This window comes from Mus caroli, unplaced genomic scaffold (assembly GCF_978045245.1).
Source record: "Mus caroli unplaced genomic scaffold, Mus_caroli_1 scaffold_8, whole genome shotgun sequence".
NCBI classification, from domain to species: domain Eukaryota; kingdom Metazoa; phylum Chordata; class Mammalia; order Rodentia; family Muridae; genus Mus; species Mus caroli.
The window spans coordinates 1,726,109-1,748,160 of NW_028227263.1; the positions used below are offsets into that span (position 1 = coordinate 1,726,109).

General features: G+C 49.7%; 1 protein-coding gene across 4 annotated transcripts in view; it reads left to right on the forward strand.

Annotated features, from left to right (window-relative positions):
- The first annotated feature begins 1,706 nt into the window (after positions 1 to 1,706).
- The window catches only part of Cars1 (cysteinyl-tRNA synthetase 1), a 44,865-nt gene continuing 24,519 nt past the window's right edge, over positions 1,707 to 22,052 (forward strand). For 2 of the 4 annotated variants that reach the window (XR_015047780.1, XM_021166708.2), the window contains exons 1-7: positions 1,715 to 1,809; positions 9,022 to 9,270; positions 13,110 to 13,201; positions 14,495 to 14,583; positions 15,184 to 15,280; positions 15,894 to 15,992; positions 16,876 to 17,025. Coding sequence is in view for 3 of the 4 variants with exons in the window: in XM_021166708.2 (XP_021022367.1) it covers positions 1,785 to 1,809; positions 9,022 to 9,270; positions 13,110 to 13,201; positions 14,495 to 14,583; positions 15,184 to 15,280; positions 15,894 to 15,992; positions 16,876 to 17,025 (801 nt within the window). In the remaining variant the exon portion in view is untranslated. Of the gene's footprint in view, positions 1,810 to 9,021; positions 9,271 to 12,034; positions 12,054 to 13,109; positions 13,202 to 14,494; positions 14,584 to 15,183; positions 15,281 to 15,893; positions 15,993 to 16,875; positions 17,026 to 22,052 lie in introns of those variants that run through there. The other 2 variants (XM_021166707.2, XM_085841135.1) reach the window with 2 other exon arrangements.

Sequence of the window (22,052 nt, forward strand, 5' to 3'; positions counted from 1 at the left end):
TCAGCTGAAGAGGTCTCTCACCTCCTGCCTTGATGATAATGTACTGAACCGCTGAACCTGTAAACCAACCCCAATTAAATGTTGTCCTTATAAGAGTTGCCTTGGTCATGGTGTCTCTTCACAGCAGGAGAAGCCTAACTAAGACCTACGTGATACATTACTTCTCTGCTGTCCATGAAATGAGCCAATTCAAGCCTGATTAGAGTACACATAGGCAGGTTTATTAGGAAGCTGCTCTCAGGTGAGAGTTCACTGGCCCCAAGGACTGAGGCCAAGGAAGTCACCATAGTGGGGAGCAGGGGGAGAAAAAGAGAAAGGGTGTGAACATAGAGAAGGCAGGAGGAGAGATGAGGAAGACCAAAACACTGGTTTATATAGGGAAGAGCCTCTGGGGGAAGGGCAGCCCAGCCTCTGGGCTGGAAAGTTCAGGGTTGCAGCAAGGGTATGCCAGGTAGGGACTGAGGGATGCTGAGAGAACCTAGAGGCCAGGTCTGCTTTGAAATATAAAATTTGCACCTCAGTCCCTTGTCCCGGGGTACATAACCAAACAATACATATTACCAAGTATCAATTGCTATTTATTTATTTATTTATTTATTTATTTATTTATGTTGAGACAGAGTCTCTCTTTTTTTTTTTTTTTTTTTTTTTTTGGTTTTTCGAGACAGGGTTTCTTTGTATAGCCCTGGCTGTCCTGGAATTCACTCGGCTGGCCTTGAACTCAGAAATTCGCCTGCCTCTGCCTCCCAAGTGCTGGAATTAAAGGCGTGCACCACCACGTCCGGCTGAGACAGAGTCTCTTATGTAGCCGTGGCTGACTTGGAACTCACTGAGAACTGCCTGCTTCTCCCTCCTGAGTTTCCAGGAATTAAGACCATGGTTGCCAGATTATATATATATATATATATATATATATATATATATATATATATATAATTTTTAATTGCATTTATTTCCCTGCACACACACACACAAAACACACGTTGTTTTTTTTTTTTTTTTTTTTTTTTTCACCACAGGCATGCAAAGCCCACAAAGATCAAAAGAGGGTTAGGATCCCATGGAACTGAAGTTACAACCGGTTGTGAGCAGTTGTGAGTGCTAGAAATCAAACCTGCGTCCTCCAGAAGAGCAGCCGTGCTCTTGACCACCGAACCATCTTCCAACCTCAAAACGGAGCTTTTTTTTAAAAAAAATATTTTGAGACAGGGTGTCGCTATGTACCTGGCTATGTTTCTAAAATAATACTTTCCATTTCTTCTCACAAACCTCCCTCTGGTGGTGTGTCTTGGGAGGCGACATCATACACACAGGAAATAAAAGGATTCAGGAGAGAGTGTAACAGGAACCACCTGTTTCCTGGCTTGTGTGGCCTTTTGGAGTGTCTCAGAAAAAGGCGTCTTCCTCGCCCCTCTCCTCCATTCCGAGTCCCTTGCCCCACCCTTTTCCTTGCATCTCCTTAATCTCTACTCGCTTCGCCCCGCCCCTCTACCCAGCTCCTCGCCCCTCCCACTCCCCGGTTTTGTCCTGCCCCTCCCAGCCCTCTTCAGCAGCCGGGGTTTGCGCTTCTCACTGTTTTAGCCCTTTGGTGTCTATAAATTAAGTTCCGCGCCAGCGTAAACCATAGTATTCTCCCATCATGCCCCACGTCGGCGTCATTTTGCAGTTGCCTAGCTACTGGACATGCCCGGAAGACGACTGGTGGGGCGGGACTTCCGGCGCCGCGGTTGCATCAGATTCTGGAAGGCGTCTGTGGCGGCGGCCGCGGGTCTTGATTCCCAGTGATGGCAGGTTCCTCCGCGGAGCAGGGTGAGGTTTGCGGGATGACTGTGGAGCTCTGGGTACAAGCATGGCCCGAGTAGGCAGTACCGAGCTGGGGCTGTGTGGGGAGCATGATCCAAGGAGGCAGTGCCCAGGCCGGTGCTGTGGCGACAGCGGTGGAACGAGTGGGTAATGCCAAGTGAGCCAGGGGTTGGGGGCAGCATGACCCAGGGACTCAGTGCTCAGGTCGGGTCTGTGGGGACAGCCATGGACTAAGTGGGCAGTGCCCAGACCAGTGATCTGAAGATAGTAAAGGCTTAAATGGGCAGTGGCAGGCAAAGGCTGTTCGGCAGAGGATCCCTGGGCGGGAAGTGACCAGCCAGGGCTCTAGAGTGGAGGCTATTTGGTTGGGCAGTGGCTAGGTCAGGGCTCTAGGAACAGTGCATGCCCAGGTGGGCAGTGGCAAGCTAGAGATCTGGATTTGGCAGTGTCTGGAGTGGGCAGAGATGGATCCTCAGGTGGGTAGTATCCAGTCCAGGGCTCTGGGATAAAAAGTTCTCCGGTAAGCCTGTGGGGACAGCCGTGGCCCAAGTGGGCAGTGCCAAACCAAAGCCCTGGGGATGGCCAGCGTCTCAATGGACAGTGGCAGGCCAGGACCTGGGGGTTGCTGCCATGACTCCCTGAAGCTAGAGTACTCCTTGGTGGGACCTGACTCCTGTCTTGTAAGTGCCTCCCTTCCTCAGCTTCAATTTCTTGATTGGGTTAAGGCTAAAGTTTCCTTGGATACTCAGCAATAGGAGAGATGGTCCTGTATCAAATAGCCTGACTCCAGTTGGTACCTGGATGAGACCTCACCACTCCCCCTCCTGCCCTGGCTGGACTTTGGGGGTGAGGCAAAGGCCCAAAGATTGTTTTGGTCTTCTGCCCAAGCAGGTGGGCGGAAGGGCACATGAGGTTGGTACTTAGGGAAGTAGGGCAGAGGAAGCAGGGACTCCGTGTACGCATACATGAAAGAGCGTGGGGATTTATGAAGGCTTTAATCTCCAGTGTGGTCAGCAGTCACCACAGAGACCTGTCCAGTCAGAGCATCACTGTCAGAGCATCATTGGCAATCTACTTTATTGCCAACTGGGAGATTCCCTCAGAAGGCAGTCACTTATGTCACCCCAGGGTAGACCTGGGCCTTGGCAGATCTCTGAAGAGCAGTGTCTTTTCTCGTCTTTTTAGCAAGTGGGTTCTAGAAAGAGCAAAGGCCTTGGCCCATATCTTGAAAGGTGAGAAGCAAGCCTTCAAAGGCAGAATGCTTAGTGTAGATTTTAGTCTCTGTGATGAAGCCAGAAATTAGATGTGAGCTCTGACTTCTCAGTTACCTGTCTCCAAGATCTCTCAGGCACCCTGTGGTGCTCTGTGGTTACTGTGGCCTTGCTGGGCTCTGATCACCTGAGTACTCAGATGACAAGACTGCTTAGCATGTGCCTAGTGACAGTGGTACCTACCTTTGTATTCCAGCATTCCACTCAACTGACATGCCTAGTTTCTTTCTACCTGCTTCACCCACAGCAGCTTTTGGAAGTCCACCTAGACTACTATAACACAGCAGCATGGCCAGCAGCTCCACCCTGAGCTGCCCAACAGGTCTAGGGTCACAACTGTGTTCATACTCACATTACAGGAAATGGTTCCTGCCACTGAGGGTGGTGTAGTCATAGGAAGAACTTGGAACAGTGCCAGGGGTGTAAGGACCAGGTCTGTCAAGAATGGGACTCTGTGACTCCATCCATCCATCCATCCATCCATCCATCCATCCATCCAATTAGACAGGGTTTCATATAGCCCAGGCTGGAATTCCTGATCCTTCTGTCTCCTACAGGGATGGCAGGTATCACAACACCATGTCTAGCTTCCTCTTTGGCTTTTAAGTAAAAGTGTATACATGGTGTGCAGATCTCAGGGGAGATCACAAGCCGTGAGGGAAGATGATCCAGGAGTCAGAACTTCCATGAAAATCCAGGAATGGGTGGTGGTGGGTGGGGTGGCATGTGCCTGTCGTTCAGTAATTTTAGTGCTCCAGAGGCAGAGGTAAGGGGATCTCTGGGAATTCAAGGCCAGCCTGTTCTACATAGTAGAACATAGTTCGAGGCCAGTCATAGATAATAGATACATAGTGAAACTTTGTCTCAAACAAATTAGCAAAAAAGAAAGAAAAAAGCAACTCAGAGAAGGTAGTCACTTTTAACAAATCCAACAAAGCTATGTGTGGCTACACATCAGTAATTCTTAACACTCTGGGAGATGAGGCAGGAGGATTACCAGTTTGAGACCAGCCTGGACTACATGGGATCCTGTCTTAAACAACATAAAACCACTCAGGAACTGGAAAGCCACAGTACAGAGATGGCCTTTAGTTGCAACTTGAGGGCATTGGGGTGATTGCTTTTTCCTTCCTGTTTCCTCAGAAGATGGCCGAAGCTCTGAATGACATGGGATACAATGTCACCCAGAGTATGGGATCGCAGGCTTATTTCAGGCCCTCTGATAGGTGGAGCTCATCTCAGGTGCCAGATTTTCCCCATAGTTGAACCACATAGTCTTCATAATCATACCTAACATGTAGTCTGCCTCAGTACAAGTCCCAGGGCAACTGCAATGGTGCCTGTGTTCCTTGTGACCCTTCCTGTGCAGATGAGCACCCTGAGGTCTAGAGAAGTGAAGTGATTCAGTCTGCCATCACCACAGCTAGAGACAGGACCAGGTACCCCTGGGTGCAGGGACTTCAGCTACCATGCAGCGACTCTTTCTCAGAATCTCTTAGAATGACCAGGTTGGTTCCAGCTGCCAGGTACAGGAAGTAGAAAACAGAGCAAAATGGACTTTTTTTTTTTTTTTTTTCTGTTTCAAAATGCTTTATTTTTACTTGGTCCAAGACATGGGAGAGGCTCTAGGGCAACTGTCTAGTGGTTTGAGAAGTTCATTCAGGAAGAGGTCCTATGGCGGGTTGGTGCAGAGCAGAGGAGGGAGCTCCTTGGAAGGCACAGAGGCCTCCTATTCGTGCTTGAGAGTGAGGCACTCAGAGAGATACTCTCCCAGAGATCTCTGGGGCGTGCCAGTCTGCGCTGGTTGTGGCCCTGCCAGCCTATGGAGGTCAGCCAGGTGGTTGCCCATCTTCTTGATGAGCTTCACCTCCTTATCCAGGAAGTAGCTTTCCAAAGTGTCACAGAGATGAGGGTCTGTGTGGGCAGAACCCAGGGCGTGCAGATCCAAGAGAGCCTGATTCAGGTTCTTCTCCAGGGCCAAGGCAGGTTCTGTGGCCTCCTGGGTTTTACCCCGTTCACCTTGAGATGGTTTCTGCACATCCTGGAAGGGTGTTTCTGCAACTCAAGGAGACACTCGGTGCCCTCACTCTTCTCCTCAGCCAGTTCGAAGAAGTGGCCTATGCCCTCCAAAGCCACGTCATCCCGATCAAAAAAGCAGCACAGAGAGAGGTAGGCATAGGAGGCCTGCAGGTGCAAGTTGACCAGTGCAAGTTCTCAGCAGCTTCCACTTTGGTGGAATAATGGCTGATTCAGAGTATGGGACTAACCGCGAAGACAGTGCTGGCTGGTCCTAAGAGCCAAAGGCGGCGAGGAGATGGTCCTGGAGGCTGTGACTGGGGAGACTTGTAAGGTGGCTGGAAGCAATTAAAGTGGGAGTCCCCAGATCTGTTCCGTCCAAACACAGTTGAAGCAAGACACAGAACCATGGGACCTCCAAGGCACTGCCAAAGTGGACCTTTTTGAAGGATGCAGATATTTGCTTATCTGTGGCCTTATGTTCATTCATGGCAGTAGCCTCTGAATATATGAATGTTTTCTGGCATCTTGAGCAGTAGCTCCTGGTGGCAGTAGAGTGGGAACCCCATAGGGAACATATGGGAAAGGAGAAGCAGGAGCAGCTAGAGGGCCTGGGGGTGGGGGTGGGGGTGCTTTTGCAGGGAGGAAACAGTCTGCAGGTGTGGTTACTTTTGGGACATCTGCAAGGTGAGGGCTTTGAGGGACCCTTAGCAATAGTGACAGTAATAGACAGAAGTCAAGAGCAAGTGACGGTATAGCCCCTTGTCGAGTCAAGGCTTACCCTCTGGGAGCTTAGGGGGCTGCTCCAAGAAATGCTCTCTTCCAGTGTACTTGAAAGGGGACCGGGACAGGTGCTGAGAGCGGGTGTGAATGCTGATGGAAAGAGCCAGGCAGGATGCTGCTTCCACATGTTAGGACTATGAATCATTGGAGTGACTTTTGCTTCTTCGTTGTGCTGAATGCCAGCTCCTGTGCAGTCTCAGTGGCTGATTGGCAAAGAGTCTGTAGCTGTGTCAGTTACTGTCTACCTTTGGGACAGTCCCACCATCAGAGCGCTCTGCTCTTTGTAAGTTCAGGGGATGAGCTGCAGGTGTGCCCTTCTGTGGAGGCAGAATAGTTTGACCATGATGTTCGAAGGGTCCTGGTAACATCAAGTTTGCCGAATGGGCCTGGGAGGAATTTTTTTGTTGTCAAGCAATGAACAGTCAGGAAATGGCTTAACCAGCTCCCCTGAGAAAGCTGATCTGTTCTAGGCGTTTCCTCCAGGAATGTCTACACAGCTCCAGCTGGAGCACCTTGCACATCCTCAGTTCCCCTTCTCACCTGCAGGCTTTGCTCCCTCACAGTGGTCTGGGCTGTGCTACCCAGAGCCTTTGGGATCCTGTGGTCAGGCACATTCCTCCAGGGAGCCTCTGGAGTACTTCAGTGATTACAGTCATCGTAATGCAGGAGCAATTACAGTAATGACAGCAGCAAGCCTGGCGCTGGCTCTTTGCCAGAGGTTTGTAAAGCGTGTTAAGTGTAATTGCACTTAGTGCTCCAAGGCTTTATGAGGCTGGTAGTATTAAGTGTGCTTCCTTCTGAAGAGGGCAGGTGCTTAGCCTGCTGGCAAGGCCCATCTTCCAGAGCTCTCTGCAGCCCAGTGCTGTCTCCCAATGCTGGCCATTGCAGTTATCATTAGGGAACCTCGTGGGTACTTAGAGAGGAAAACAAGCGATGAAGTAAGTATTTGGAGTTTTCCTGGCCATGGCTCAGTGGTCTCAGGGACTGCTAGGCAGGGACTGCCTTCCTTCTTGGGTAGCCTCTTTATCTGGGAAGAGATGTCCTGTTAATTTCACCCAAGTGGCCTAGAGGCAGGGTCATGAGAATGTAATTGGACGGCCCTCTTTGTAGAGCAGAAGGCCCAGATCTAGTTCTGTCACCTTGGCTGAGGGGCTGGAACAAGGGGTTCTTCTTCAAACCCTACAACTGGGTCCTGAGAACCTCTTGCATAAAGAAGGAAAGGAAACTGAAACTGGGAATTGTAAAAGTAACTTTTATTCTCCTGTAATAATTGTTACCCCGAGGCTTAGTGCCTCAGTCTACTAATCTAGGCCTAGAATGCTTTCAGCCTCTGAGACTTACTGCTGAATAAGCTCACCCTTTCTAGTTCCTTCTGAACTCTAGTTGGCTGGTTCAACTCAGCTGCTCTGGTTCAAACTCCTCTCCAAGCTGACTGATTCAATCTGCTTTCTCTCTCTTGGCCTCTCCTGAACAGCTCTGCTTGGCCTCATATTAACTTTGGCAATATGTTCCAATCTTCTGGCTCCTTCTCATTCTCTGGCTCATTCTGTCTTCACCTGTGTCTATAAAACTCTCCCCATAAAACTGCCTCCTCCCTTTTTCCTCTCAGCGCTGCCCCTTAAGTAGCTTCTCTTTCCTCTTTCTTCTTGTGAGAGTCGGCATATTCTATTTCATCAAATCTTTGTCTGCTTCATCACTCTGTCTGCCACACAAATTGACATCATTTTCAAACATGGGTGCTTCTTTCTACAAACTAACTCTACCTTCCTTGTTTGGAATTAAAGCCGTGTACTAAAGGCTGAGTATTGAGGAAAAGATACAGGGCTTGCAGTGTCCTAGGGTTCCTACTGCTATGATAGAATACCATGACCAAAAAACACCCAGGAAAGGGTTTATGTTTTCAACTCTCAGGTGACGTTCTGTATTGCTGAAGGAAGTAGGGTAGGAACTCAAAATGGGGCAGGAACCTGGAGGCAGGAGCTGATGCAGAGGCCATGGAGGGGTGCTGTTAACTGGCTTGCTCCTTAGAGTTTGCTCAGCCTGCTTTCTCACACATCCCAGGACCACCAGGGATGACACCACAGTGGGCTCGCTCTCAATTACTAATTCAGAAAATATGCCACAGGCTTGCTCCTAGGCCATTCTGGTGGCAGAATGTTCCCAACTGACGTTCCCTTTTCCAAAATGACTAACTTAGACCTAGTTGATATAAAACTAGCTAGGACATGATGTAAAAGTCCAGCCACGATAGAAGCTTAGACTTCTCTCCTCCTGGAGCTCATGCAGAACACTGCCTGGAGACTGTCCACTCTCAGGGGTGTGGGTGATGGCAGTCATAGCTGCTATATACCCTTTGTAGCAGGTGCCCCAGTGGAGGGGTCAGGTGTCCTCAGAGCAGTTCTTTCTGGCAGCCCTGAACACTCTTAGTGGGTTTGGAGAACTTAGGAAGGGATATGGTATTTCACTTCTGGAAGCCATGTTTGTTCCAGTCTACAGGCTTATGCATGGCTATGTCATGTGCTGAGGGCTCTTCAGCTGCTACCCTCTCCACAGCATGCAAGTAGCCATTTCATTAATTGATTAGTTTATTTTGTGGTGCTGAACATCAAACCCAGAGCCTTATACTTGCTAGGTGAGTACTCTGAGCTACATCTCCAAGAGATTTGCCTGCCTCTGCCTCTGCTGGAATTAAAGGTGTACATGAAAATGCTTGATCCAAGTTAGCCATTTTAAAATACACAATCCCTGGCGTTAACATCACTCATGGTACTACAGACCACCTCAGTATACATGTGAAGCCTTTCCTTAAGGCTCTAGGAGGGAACCTGACCTGCCCCACTGTCACCCTGCCATCCTTCTGCATGCCCACCCAGTGGTCCTTCCTCTTCTGGATGTCTGACATGCAGGAAAGGGCTTTGACAAACACAGCTGTCTGGCTCTTGGACCTTGGAAGCTTTCTGTGCGCATGCCTGACATCCTGTGACCTATTCCTTTTTTTCTATCCTGTGCCCTCTTGCCTGCCCTGTCTGATGTTGCATCTCCCCTACTCGCTTGCCTGACATGTGCTGTTCTGCCTGCTTGCCTGCCTGCCTGATGTCATGGGTTGCCTGCCCTCTGGCCTGACATCCTGTGCCCTCTGTCTTTGCAGCTGCTGACTACAGGTCCATTCTGAGCATTAGTGACGAGGCAGCCAGGGTGCAGGCCCTGGACCAACACCTCAGCACGCGTAGCTATATCCAGGGGTACTCCCTATCCCAGGCAGATGTGGACGTGTTCAGGCAGCTCTCGGCCCCTCCCGCTGACTCAAGGCTCTTCCACGTGGCTCGGTGGTTCAGGCACATAGAAGCGCTCCTGGGTGGCCCCCAAGGCAGAGACGAGCCCTGCAGGCTTCAAGCAAGTGAGTAACAGCAGTGAACCTCTGCTTCAAGGTCAAGGGCATGAGGTGCTACAGGGCAGTGGATATCCTGCTGGAGACTCACCTCCATCTTTCAGTCAAGTGTTCCTGTGGGGCAGAAGCCATGCTTGTTGGGTCTGGTAGGGTGAAGTCATGTAACCAACAAGTGGCTCAGCGCCACCTTTGGGACCACTTCAGGGCCATACTAGATGCTGTTACAGACCTGTCTTGGGGTTTCACTAATGCTTTGATGGGATTGGCTCTTGGTTCTTGTCTTTAGTCCCTTAGGTTACATTTGTTTCTCTTCAGGTGCAATGTCACTAAATATTGGATCTGTATTCATTGACCAAAAAATGCATAAGTCTCCTGTCTGCTTTGAGATGAAGTCAGTCATGCCTGTGGGTGCTGCTGGTGTCACTGGGCACAGTTGTTAGGATGAGGAGGCACTACTGTGAAGGCTCTGGCTTGGGACTCCAATGGTTTGTCATCTTGATCTGGCCATATGGGAAAGCTCCCTTCTGTGGGTGCTCCTTTCTGACGTTGCCTGAGGCCCTTGAGCCCCAGACTCCCTTGGCTGTAGTACATGTTTCCTTTATGTGGAGAGGACTGAGTGCTGACTTATGGTAGCCCCTGCTATGGCCTCCTTGAGGCTTTGTAGGCTTGGGTTGGGAACTTGGAGCATGTTGAAGAGTCTCCTAGGGTCAGGAAAAGTCTTGACTTTTCTGGATTATCCCAAGTAAAACCCTGTTCCAGCCTAGGTGGGAGGTGTGGCTGCATAGTCTTGCCTGGACCTCTGCTGTTTCTGTGTCCAGTACTGTCCCAGGTGTCCACTGTGTTCCAGATGTCATATATAACACCAGGTGTCTTCTCCAAAGATCTCAGGGAGTCAGATTGAACACTGTGCCCCAACTCCAAGTTAAGGCAGTAGGAAGGGGACCAGGGATGGGCCCTGGCCTCAACAGCCAACCATCTAGGCTTCATTTATGGTTCTGGGAAGAACCAAATAGACATACCACTATCTGTGCTAGTGGACACAGCAGAGCATTGCTTCTCAGGGGCCTTGTGACCCATGAAGAGAAGGGCCTCGCACTACAGTCAGCCACTATCTACTGAGGCTTCTCTGAGGGATGCTGTTGAATGGAAGATGGACCAAGGACAGCACTAACATCCTCTAACAGGGTTGCCCTGCTTCCTCTAGCACCACAGTTGCCCACAGGGCCATGAGGTCCTTGTAATCTTGTGAAGAAAATGCATTAGGTCAGATCCCTAATGTAGAAACATGCAAAAGCATGGCTGAGAGAGAGGAGGAGTCTGGAGCTGGGCTGCCCATAACTGTTCACTGGCTTTTGGCAGGCCCAGGCTCCAGAGTCCACATCATGTCTCTGGATTAACGGTAGCTCTGTCTGCCTCCATATGGCTATGAGGATTAGAATTCTCCCTGTCCCGAGTGTCTTCTAAAGCATGCTCTCCAAATGAGAAAGAACACTTCCTCACTTCAAGCCTACAACATAACCCACCGTTCTTACTGCTTGCTGCTCTATACATAAAGTATGTCCCATCTTGTCTTCACCACTCTTGCCTTCTCAAGGCTGAGGCCCTAGCAGTAAAGTATCCTCTCAAACATGGAAAATGTATGTGTTCTTTTTAGCCTTCATAGTTCCCTTCCTGAAGAGCCAGCCTACTTGGCACCATCCTTCCCTCCGTCACCCCGTGTGGTTCAGCATGGAGGTCCACTCCATCCTCAGGCTTTGAGCTTGCTTGGGGGCTCTCACCTGGACGTGGGCTCAAGCTCCTGCATTACCTCACACCCTTAGAGCTGGCCGTTGCTTCCCAGCAGCTTCTCCATCCTTGAACCTCCAGCCTCTTGCATCCTATTTTCAAAGTGTAGCTGTCTGCGTTACAAAGCTGCCTGTTTTGTAGTCAGTGACACTTGCAGTACCAGACCCGTGCCACCACAGGTGCCTGGCCCGGAGTGGGACTGTTTCAGAAGAAACCTAAAGAGGCTGACAACACCTAGGAAACTGCTGTGGGTCCTTAGGTTGTGGGTTCAGGGAGAGCCTAAGAACCTCCCCTGTGTGCCCTGCTGACCCAGAGAACCTGTGAAGGCAGGCTGTTGTATATCTTGCCCTGTTGCACCCTTTTCCAATCCAGAATGTGTCTCTGCCGGATGAGCTTAAAGCCTGTCACTGGGCTGTGGGTCTGTGGCAGCGTTCAATGTAGCAGCCCTTGGTAGTGTCTCTTCTTGTGAGAATCCAGCAGCATCTCCATTTTTGGTGTCACCTCTGGGTCTTTTGAGGAAGTACAGCTTCAGAATCCTCCCATCACATTGAGATACTTTCTGGTCAGGTACTAATGTGCTCAGGGTAAGCTGAGACTGAGCTTGGTGTCTGGTGAAGAGTTGGAGTTTCCCCCATCCCAGCCTCTGTCTGCCTGTGATGGGACCCCATACCTGGAGGAAGGAGCTCTTGCTTGCTGCTGACCGCTGTCACCTCCCTCATGTACCCCCACACAGTGATGGTCCTCCCCTTCATCCTTAGCCTGTTAATTACCAGTCTCCTTTATTCTGTCTAGTGTGATCTGGGCAAGGATGGAGCCTGGGGATGGCCCGTGCCCATAACAGATTTCTCTGTGACTTAAAGCAGAATCAACAGGTAGTATTGAGGTGTGGTGTCACTTACAGTCAATTTTGCATAGGAGTCAGAGGTGGCCAGAAGCAAGAGAAGTGTCCATGGTGAGGGAAGACCAGGACCAGGTCAGCTCAAGACCTTCCACCTTCCTCAGCAGAGGTGAGGGGGGCTGAGGGACTGGAGACCAAGGTGCATTATGGTCTGCCACAGGTGGCCCAGTGAGATCCATACTCGTAGACCTGCATAGAGGAGCAACACAGGGCATGGCTGTCAGCAGGACTAAGGAGGAAGGCAGGGGTATGCCTGACAGAGCATGGGCAGGCTGTGGATGGTCATACGGTTTCCTGGTGGGCTTCAGTCAGCTTTTCTGGACTGAGATTGTGAGGCTTGAAGCATCACCCTTGTGACATCTCAGAGTACCCAGGCATGCAGATTAGGGACGTCCTTTCTAGAAACAGGTCTGTCTTCAGGGAAAGACCTTCAGGCCTCAGATACATGCTAAAGAGTGCCTGGGTCATGTATCCAGAGAGCAGGCACTGCCTGAGAGAAAGAGGCTGGGCTGTGGAGCCTGCCAAGCCAGTGTGGACCGGCCTGGGTCAGGGTGGGAGTGCAACAGACTTGTATCTAGAGCTTAGGGTCAGTCTAGCTGTGGGCCAAGCCAGATATGATGCCAAGGACAGAGATAAGGAGGGGCTGGAGGCTATTCTTACCTTAACCTTTGTTGCACCTGGTGACTTGGAGGTGGCCTGTGTAACACAAAGTGTCCACAGACTGTTACCTTGCCCAGGCAAAGGATCCTGAGAGCTGAAGGCAGCAAGGGCTGCAATGCCACTGCCACGTCATAGTCAGAGCCTATGGAGACCCAGAGGCACGTACAGCATTGTGTGGGGATGGGTGCATGGCCAAGGGCTGGTGGGAGGTGTGTGGCATACCACGTGGGTGTTCTTGAATCTCTCTGGAGGTCTTGTTGGGATGCAGCAGCAGAAGGTGAACTGAAGATCACAAGCCACATACATGCCTTTAAGCCTAGCACTGAGAAGGCAGAGGCCAGAGGAGCCTCCATTTGAGGCCAGCCTGAATGACATGGGAAGTTCCAGAACAGCTGGGGCTACAAAGCGAGAATCTTGTCTCAAAAGCACAAGTGCCATTGCTCAACCCTGGTGTTGAGAGCCAGAGGTGACCTGCCATGTGACCCATCTGCTCTTGTGCTTCCAGGTAAAGGCCGGCGAGTGCAGCCTCAGTGGTCCCCCCCAGCAGGGACTGAGCCCTGCAGGCTCCGCCTCTACAATAGCCTCACCCGGAACAAGGTAAGAAAGTTTGCACATGACTCCCATATTCCCTCAGTTTAGGCTCAGAGTCCTTCTGTCACTCCAATGCTGTGCGATGGCCTCTGCATCTTCTGTTTCTCCTCTGCCTTGGCCTCTGCAACCCAGACAGAGCTGTGCTCTGAAACGAGGGTGCAGATGCCTTGTACACGACAGTGCTTTGGGGAAGTCTGCCTGCCGGCCTCTCAGCATTGGCCAGGCCTGAGTGTTCAAGGTCCTAACAGCCAAGCCAAGTGCTGGCAGCTTTCAGGAGGACCCATGGCTATCATACACTGTCCTAAGCCAAGCAGATTAGGCAAATGGCAAACCGGCCAGGTGGTGTTGGAGCCCAGCATGTGCCAGGAAGCCAGTACAGCCTCTTAACCTGATAGGCTCATCATGGTTTGTTATACTTAGCTCACACCCATAGTGGCACAGGCTTCAGAAAGCTCTCCAGTTATGGGATGGTTATTATTATTATTTTTTAATGTTTTACTTCTAATTATGTGTATATGTGTGTATCTGTGTGGCGCTATGAGCATGTGAATACATTGCCCACTGAGGCCAGAAGCTTCAGGTTCCTGAGAGCTGAAGTTAGAGATGGCTGTGAGCCACCCAGCATTGGCGCTGGGAATTGAAATCAGGTCCATCTCTCCAGCACCCTGGCTGAGTGTTTGATCACGTGCTCAGCAAGCAGGAGACATGTCTGGGACAGGTCCCATCTGCTTATGTAACTCACTGGTAGTGACACCTCCCAGAGAAGTCTGTGACTGTTGGGATGCTCTGGCCCCTAAGCCAGGCTCCTCTGGGAAGGACAGACCTTGGCTAGCTGCTCTTAGCCTTTTGTCCTTTATCTGAAGAAGATGGCATCTGTGCCAACCTCCTGAGGTGGTTGTCTAGAGCAGTTAGGAGTCAGGCTGGTATTTGTTAGCTGCAATTTTTGCTAAGCTGACATTTTCACAACAGCAACTTTGTTCCCTTCTCCACTCTGAGGAAGAAGAGGAGGAGAAGGAGGAACATTCCAGGGAGGGAGGGGGTGAGGACGCCTCACCAGGCTTTCACTACACAGCTTACTGAATGCTATGACTTCATCAGTAAAACAGGAGACAGGAGGGTCTTGCTGGTTGTGGCTTAGGCCTTTGAGGTGGAGGTAGGAGGATTGTGAATTCAAAGCCAGATTCTGGCTCACAAATAAATGGCCCTCAGCCATCAGTTAGTGTGCTGTCTGTGGCTCCTCTTGCTGTGCTGTGGAGTGTCTTGAGTTTCTGGTGATGGCATTCCTTGTTTTTTAACAAGGATGTATTTATACCTCAAGATGGGAAGAAGGTGACGTGGTACTGTTGCGGGCCGACTGTCTATGATGCGTCTCACATGGGACATGCCAGGTGGGTCTGATGCTGGGGATCTGTACTACTGGAGAATTAAAGAGCCTGTGTTGCCATCCTGGAGTCTACCGAGACACTGTCTCTACCCCGGTGGATATGTGATGTGTACATGCAGACCTAAGGTGTAGTGGGCCATGATCCCTTCCCTGACACACACAGACACACATGTTAACGGTGTGACTTTTCAGAGTTAATGGCTGATGGGGTAAAAGCCATGGAGCCTGCCCCTAACATGCTGAATTTCCTTAGCCTGGATGTCTGGTCCAGAAATGCTGAGGGTCGCAGGTTTTCAGATTTTGGACCATTTTCATCTAAATGGGAGGTCTTGGGGATGGAACCCATACTAAAACCCAGTATTTACCTATTTCACGTGTATCCTATGTACATAGTCTAAAGGTAATTTTAATTCTTAACAGTTTTGTTGATGAAATATTATCTCATAGCATGGAAGTTTGTCTTTGTGGCATCGTGTGGGTGCTCAGAAAACTTGGATTTGGGGGTGTTTTCAGTTTTAGGGTGCTCAGTTTGTTCATGTTCTTGCAATATCAAACTAACAGGCACTGTGTGCCAACTGGGGAACTGTGCTTTCCACTGCTTCAGGTCCTACATCTCCTTTGATATCCTGAGGAGGGTGCTGAGGGATTACTTCCAGTATGATGTCTTTTACTGCATGAACATCACAGACATTGATGATAAGGTAAAGGGGGCGCCTGTGTTAACATTCAGACCTGATGGCTAACATGAGAGGAAGCAGGACTTTGAGATAAGAAATCCAGCTGCCCACCACCACTAGGAGGCTGAGATGATTTGGGTGTGAGGCCAGTCGGGACTGCATCAGGAGTTAGAGGACTGCTGGGCTACATGGATAGACAGATGGGCTGGAGAGGAGGCAGGCTTGTGTCTGACCTAATAAACAGTGAGTCCCCGCTGTGAACTGATACACAGTTTATGCAGAGGTAGAGCCATTTGCACAGGTGCCTAGATGCTGCGAGAAATCTGCAGATTCTGGGCATTGGCTAAGTTCCCATAACTCCTGGTTCTTTGTGGAAGCAGGTCCTCTCTGTATCTTGCTAGCTGAGAAAGCTGGGGCCTCAGTGACCTGTATTTAGACACCCAGATGTTCACAGTAGACCTCAGCCTCACTTTGCAGGTACAGAAGGAAGGGTGGTAATGGTGTCTCACAGTGCCACAGTGTTTGGGACCTGTGTTTGTCCCCATGCCTCTTCACCCTCACTCAGTTGCAGTGTAAGAACAGTTCTACACATGGGAGAGAATGGACTCTGATCATAACCTCTCTCCCATCTGTACAGATCATCAGGCGAGCACGGCAGAACTACCTGTTTGAGCAGTATCGGGAGCAGAAACCCCCAGCCACCCAGCTCCTGAAGGATGTCCGTGATGCCATGAAGGTAAAGGCCATGGATACCACCCTTGCCTCCTCCTAGTGCCTCTTAGGCCCTTTGTAAGACTCAAACCAGCTTCACTGGAGCCCCAAAGCCACAGCAGATGTTGCCCCTGCCAGGCCTACAAGACAGTCACCAGATCAGAGTCTTATAGGCTATGGAGTGGAATAGGTAGTGTTCCTATCGCTTAGGGGAAATACCTGATGCATCTCCATCCCTCTTGCTGTCTGGTCCTCAGTGTTAAGGTCACAAGCAATCCGAAGACCAATTCTGATCACAAGGCAGACCCTTGATCTGTAAGTTCTCATTGTGTTCACGGTGCTGTGACCTCCACTGAGGAAGTATGTTCTCCACATCCACACCGTTGCTCTGAACGAGCCTCCTTTCAATGTGTGGTTCTTAGATATATCTTAGTTATTTTCCTATTATTGCAGTGATTAAACACTGACTTATTCTGGCTTATGGCTCCAGAGTCATGAGCCCATCATGGCAGGGAGGCACGGTAGCAGGTGCAGATAGCCAAGTGCTCACATCCTCAGGCACAAGCACAGAGCAGGAGGAGCAGACTGGACACGGTAGGGCATGGCTTAAGATCCCAAAGCCTGCATCCTCCAAGCCTCCCCAGAGACAGCATCACCACCTTGGGACCAAGTATTTAAATATCAGAGCCTACAGGAGACAGTTCTCTTTTAAACCATCACACTAATGGTGAGACTAGATCTGTCTGTTTCCTGTCACACACCACTCTTAGCAACTGCAATAACAATCTGGGTTGCTCATGGCATTTTCCTGGGAAGAAATTACGCCTGAAATTAGAGCATAGCTATCTTTGGTCTGACAGGACTGGAAACTCATGCCTGATGTGTTTGATGTGTTCTTATGGTTGTAGCCATTTTCAGTCAAGTTAAGTGAGACAACAGATCCCGACAAGAGGCAGATGCTGGAGCGGATCCAGAACTCTGTGAAGCTTGCCACAGAACCACTGGAACAGGCTATGCATTCCAGCCTCTCTGGAGAGGAAGTAGACAGCAAAGTACAGGTGAGCTCTGGCAGGTCCTGGACAGCCCATTTGTATGAAACGCCTTACTGTGCACAAGATTGATCCACACTCAAGGTGACCCAGGCCTGTGGCTCCCTTCTTCAATGTTTAATCACTGTCTCATCCCATCTGGGGCCCCAGACTCTAGTTCCATTCTGCAGGCATGGAAGCTCAGCACCACTGGGCTTGAACCTGGGCTAACCTGAGAACCCATATCGCAGCTGCCTTCCCCCCATGCTCCCTCCTCCCACTTCTACTTGGAATGCAGAGGAGCAGCCGTCTGTTTTCCACAGTTATCCACTGGCTTTTCCCCTATGTTTCTTGGTAGCAGAAACAGAGCCAGCAGTTGAAGATGAAGTGAGCAGCAAGTCATGGCTGTGATGCAGCTGGGGCTGTCGCTCCCTCTGCCAACTCTCCCCTCCTAAGAAAACCTCCTTGAGATCAAAGTGAGGGCATCTTCCTGCTCTCTGTCCTTCCCCTTCTGGCTAGCACCCCCTGCTGGCCACTCTTTAGCTCTAGCAACCAGACACAAGGATCACGGCTGTAGGTCATCAAGAAGAATGAAGGTGTACTTGGGAGAGGTTTGGGCTTCAGTGTTATAGATTGGGTTCCACCTTGCCCTGACCTTGGGCCCCCACCCGAGCTGACCATTCTACCTTTGCTGTCTTTTTCTGTTCAGTTTTCTCTCTTCTGTGTTCCCATAAGACAGTCTGGTGTTAGGACAAGTCCATGAGTCCATGCAGATACTCTTAAGGGCCATGTTCTTTCCTTCAGCTGTGTTTTTGAGATGGGTTCACATGAGGTCATTGCCATTCCTCTGGGAAGAGCCTCTCTGATGCTTCTGAGGTGACCAACAAGCTCACCATATGAGGCACTGGTTGCCTCGACCCCGGCACCATATCCTGCCTTCTGTGTGTCTGATGGTTGAGGGACCTTGAGCAAGTGCAGTTTTAGTTCTTGTGGTTGGCATCTCTCAGCACAGTGTCTTCCAGGTTCATCCATGTTGCAACGTAGGCCAGCATTTCTGTCCTACCTAAGGCAAGTGTCCTTCCATTGTGTGGTGGACCCTGGCTATCCACTCCCAAGTCTGTGTCTATTTATGTTATTCTGCTGTTTGCTGTTGTAGTGCTGGGAGCATGGTATACAAATCTCAGTTCTAGACTCTGCTTTTAGAAGCTCTTTGCATATGTCAGAAGTGGGATTGCAGGATCCCACGTTCTGCATTCTGTTTACATCACATAGCACTTTCACGCATTTTCACCAGCATTTGACCAATACCTTTGGTGATAGCTGTCCCTGTGAGTGGGAGGCAGCCCCACCTGTTGCTTATGTTTGTATTTCCCAACTGCCAGTGTACATCCATGTGTGAGCTGTGGTGTGGCATCTGTGGTGCAAGTTTCTAGGAGTTTCTTTAGGCCATATTCTAACATGGAATTCCTGCTGAGTGTTACACCATATATTTGGGTGACTCTTCGGAGTCCCAATACTCACCATACATCCCTGGGTTCTCTGAAGGACTTGTGGAACTCAGTGCGGAGTTGTATTGTTCTCTGAGATTGGTCACAGTGACACAGGTGGGACACTCAGGTTGAGAACAGGCAGATGCTGCAGGATTCCCTACCCCTCTAGATTGGCCTACACCCAGGACAGAGCATGTGCTGTCCTGGAAAGATCAGCCGTGAAGGGAAGCTCACAGGAGCCTCAGCAGTCAGGGCTGTGGTTTCTCCACTCAGCACAGTCAGCAGCTATCCAGAGCTTCCCAACCATGTCCTTTGGCTTTTTTGTGTTGGTTTATTTTGTTTATTGAGATAGGGTCTTTTCACAGTCTAGTCTGACTTCAAACTGATTATCCTCCTACCTCAGCTTCCTAAATGCTGGCATTATACATGTGACTACCACAGTGGGTTCTTGCGAACCTTTGTGACACTAGTTTGATTAGACTGTTGATGGCCATTGGTGATCAGCTTAGCCTCTGTCCTTTCCCTTTGTAACCTTGATAGCTGGAACTCTCTTGACATGTAGACCCATTTCAAGGCTGTCGTCTTACAGAACAATAGATGCTTCTTCACCCAGGAAATTCCAAACAACTTAGAGGCTTTGTGTAAGGAACCAGGTATCTGTAATTATTTTATAGTGCCACTGCTTCTCATAGAAATGCATGGTTTAAGTTTCCTCCATTCCTTTCCATGGCCTCATAGTGCCTGTCTTTTTAGCACTGGCTAATACTCTGTATCCCGTTGTCTAGATAAGACCCATTTGTTTATCTGAAGGGTATCCTGCTTCCAGGTCTGGCAGTTATGAATAAATCTGCTATAGACAGCTGTGTGTGGGCTTTGTGTGGACGTAAGTTTTCAGCTCTTTTGGGTAAATAATGAATGTAATTGCCAGATCATATGGCAAACGAATGCTTATTTCTAAAGTCTCTGCAGCGTTCTGCACTTCACAGGCCTTAAAGGAGTCCCCACTGAGGTGCCATCAACAGAGTCCTAAAGACTGTCACTATCATAGGTGTGGGGCTTTTGGTAATTGGGTTGGGTTTGTTTGTTTGGTGTGTGCAGAGGTCAGAAGAAGGAGTCAAATCCTCTGGATCTGCAGTTATGTGGTTATGTGTATATATGCTAGGATCCAGATTTACCTTGCCATGGTTGAGCATCAAGTGCTCTTAACCTCTGAGCTAGCTCTCCAGCCTCTGTAATTGTTTAGTTTTATTTTATTTTATTTTGAGACAGGGTCTTTCTTTTATTTCAGGCTAGCCTGGAACTCATGTAGACCAGGCTGGCCTTGGATTCATAGAGATTCCCCCATCTCCACCCCCCCCCCTGCCCCCCAAGCACAAGGATTAAAGGTGCCTGCCACCGTGCCTGGCTGTGCTGTTGATGGCAAGTGTTGTCAAGCACCTTTTCATGACTGTTTTGGAGCTACTTTAAGGAACGGGTTTAAAAAATGTTGATCTTCATTTGTTCATTGCTACTTGTAGCAGATATGTATCTGTTCCTGTGATAAAACTCCAGGAACAAAGGCAACTTAAGGAAGAAGGAGTTTGAGGGGGTGGCTCCAGGTGGTGGCTCATGGTTCCAGAAAGAGTCCATAGTGATGGGGGAAGCATGGCAGCAGGCAGCGGAGAAGAGGAAGGCTATAGATTCTCAAAGCCCACCCCCACTGATGTACTTCTGCCAGCAAAGTTCTACCACCGCCCCAAATAGCACCACTATCAGGGACCAAGTCTTCAAATATTTGTACCTGTGGGGACATCCTCCTCCTAACCACCACACTGCTATACCGATTCATTGAGTGATTTTTTTTTTTTAATTATATTTTTACTCATTTGTCGGGGTGAGAGCTCATACCACTACATGAATGAGGAAGGTCAGAGAACAACTTGCAGGAGTTGATTCTCTTCTTCCACCATGTGGGTCCCAGTGATTGAACTCAGCTGTCAACCTTGGTAGCAAGTGCCCTTATCTGCTGAGCCCTCTCACCAGCTCATGCTGAGTAGGTTTCTGACTTTTCTTCTTCCTTTCTCCCTCTCCCTCTCTCTCTCCCCCTCCCTTCCTTCCTTCCCCTCTCTCTCTCTCTCTCCCTTCCTTCCTTCTTCCTTCTTTCCTTCCTTTCTAGGGTTGTTGTTTTATGTGTTAGTTTTGTGTTACTGCAACAAATTCCTGAGGCAGCCAACTTAGAAGGAGAAGTGTCCTATTGGGTCAGCCTCAGGGGTTTGGGGCCTTTGTTGGCCCTGATGCTTTGTCCTGGAGTGAGACTGCAGAGCATGGCAGCAAAGTGGGATGGAGGATGCTGCTCCTTTTGTGGCTTTTGGAAAGCAGAGATGGGAAGGGCCCACCCTAGTGGCCTGACTTAACTTCTGCTAGGCTCTACCCCCTCTCTTTACAGCCTGTCAACGATGAGAGGCAGCCCTGGGTCCTCTTCTTTGATAGACACTGACATCTTGGCCTACACTGTGACCCTCACAAGTGGTCCTCGGTTTCCCTGCTTGTCTGGAACAAGCTGATTAGAGCTGACCAGGGTTGGCCATTTCCTTCTCCAGTATTCTTTGCTCTATTGAAGCTCTGGCAGGTTCCTCATTGGTTAAATAGCTTTCCTGAAGTCAGTGTCCTAGGTCATGGAGAGTGACTATACCAGAACATTTGAGTCTTGGTAAACTAAAAATTATAGAGATGTATTCTATAGTTCCTAAGGGATTCTCCATCATCCACTGTCAGAGGGCAGATTGGGAAGAGAGGGCATGGGAAAAGGTCACCTCTGGCTCTTACACGGTGCACACTAATCCATTCACTGAAAGGTATTGACCTAAACACCTCACTTTCTCACACAGTATCAGCGTTGAGTCTGTGGCTTCTGGGAAACCTGAAGCCCAGGACAGTTGGGCAGGCAGGCCTTCTGTACTTCAGAAAGGCCCCTTCTCCTCGTGTCCCACAGGTATCAACCATGAGAACCTGGTAAAGCATGGTGACTGGCTTGGGAGTTGACCTTGGCGAGTCCATCCAGGGCTTATCTGTCACATTGCTGACTTTGCTGCCCAAATGGCTCCATGAGCTGTATGCTGTCAGGACCTCATGTTGTTCCCTTAGAGCTAAGACCTGTGCTTTTGTTTGTACCCCACACCTGCTATGTGAGTGGCACAGCGTTTTCTACACTCCCTGCGTGTCCTCACTGCTGGCATTGAAACTAAAATCCAGTCTTTTTCTCTTCCGAATTTATAGATTTGGAGGTTGTCTGATTAGGGGTTTCAAGTTTAAGGTTAGGTTTTTTTCTGAGGTATTTCATCTCCTGTCATGTTGAAGGCAACTTAGTCTCTAGAAGTATCCAGCCCACTGTCCCCTGCACTGAATGGCCAGCATGGACTTGAGGACCAGCCTACCTCTATCCCTAGTGAGTGGCCTGTTTCTGGGCCAGCTGTTGAAATCCAGCCTCCTGCTTCCCGTTTGCTGAGCGATCTTGGGCAGGCTACCTTACAATCAGTGTAGCCCAGGCTAGCCTTCCGCCTGTTCCTTGGTTTCCTGAGTGCTGGTACT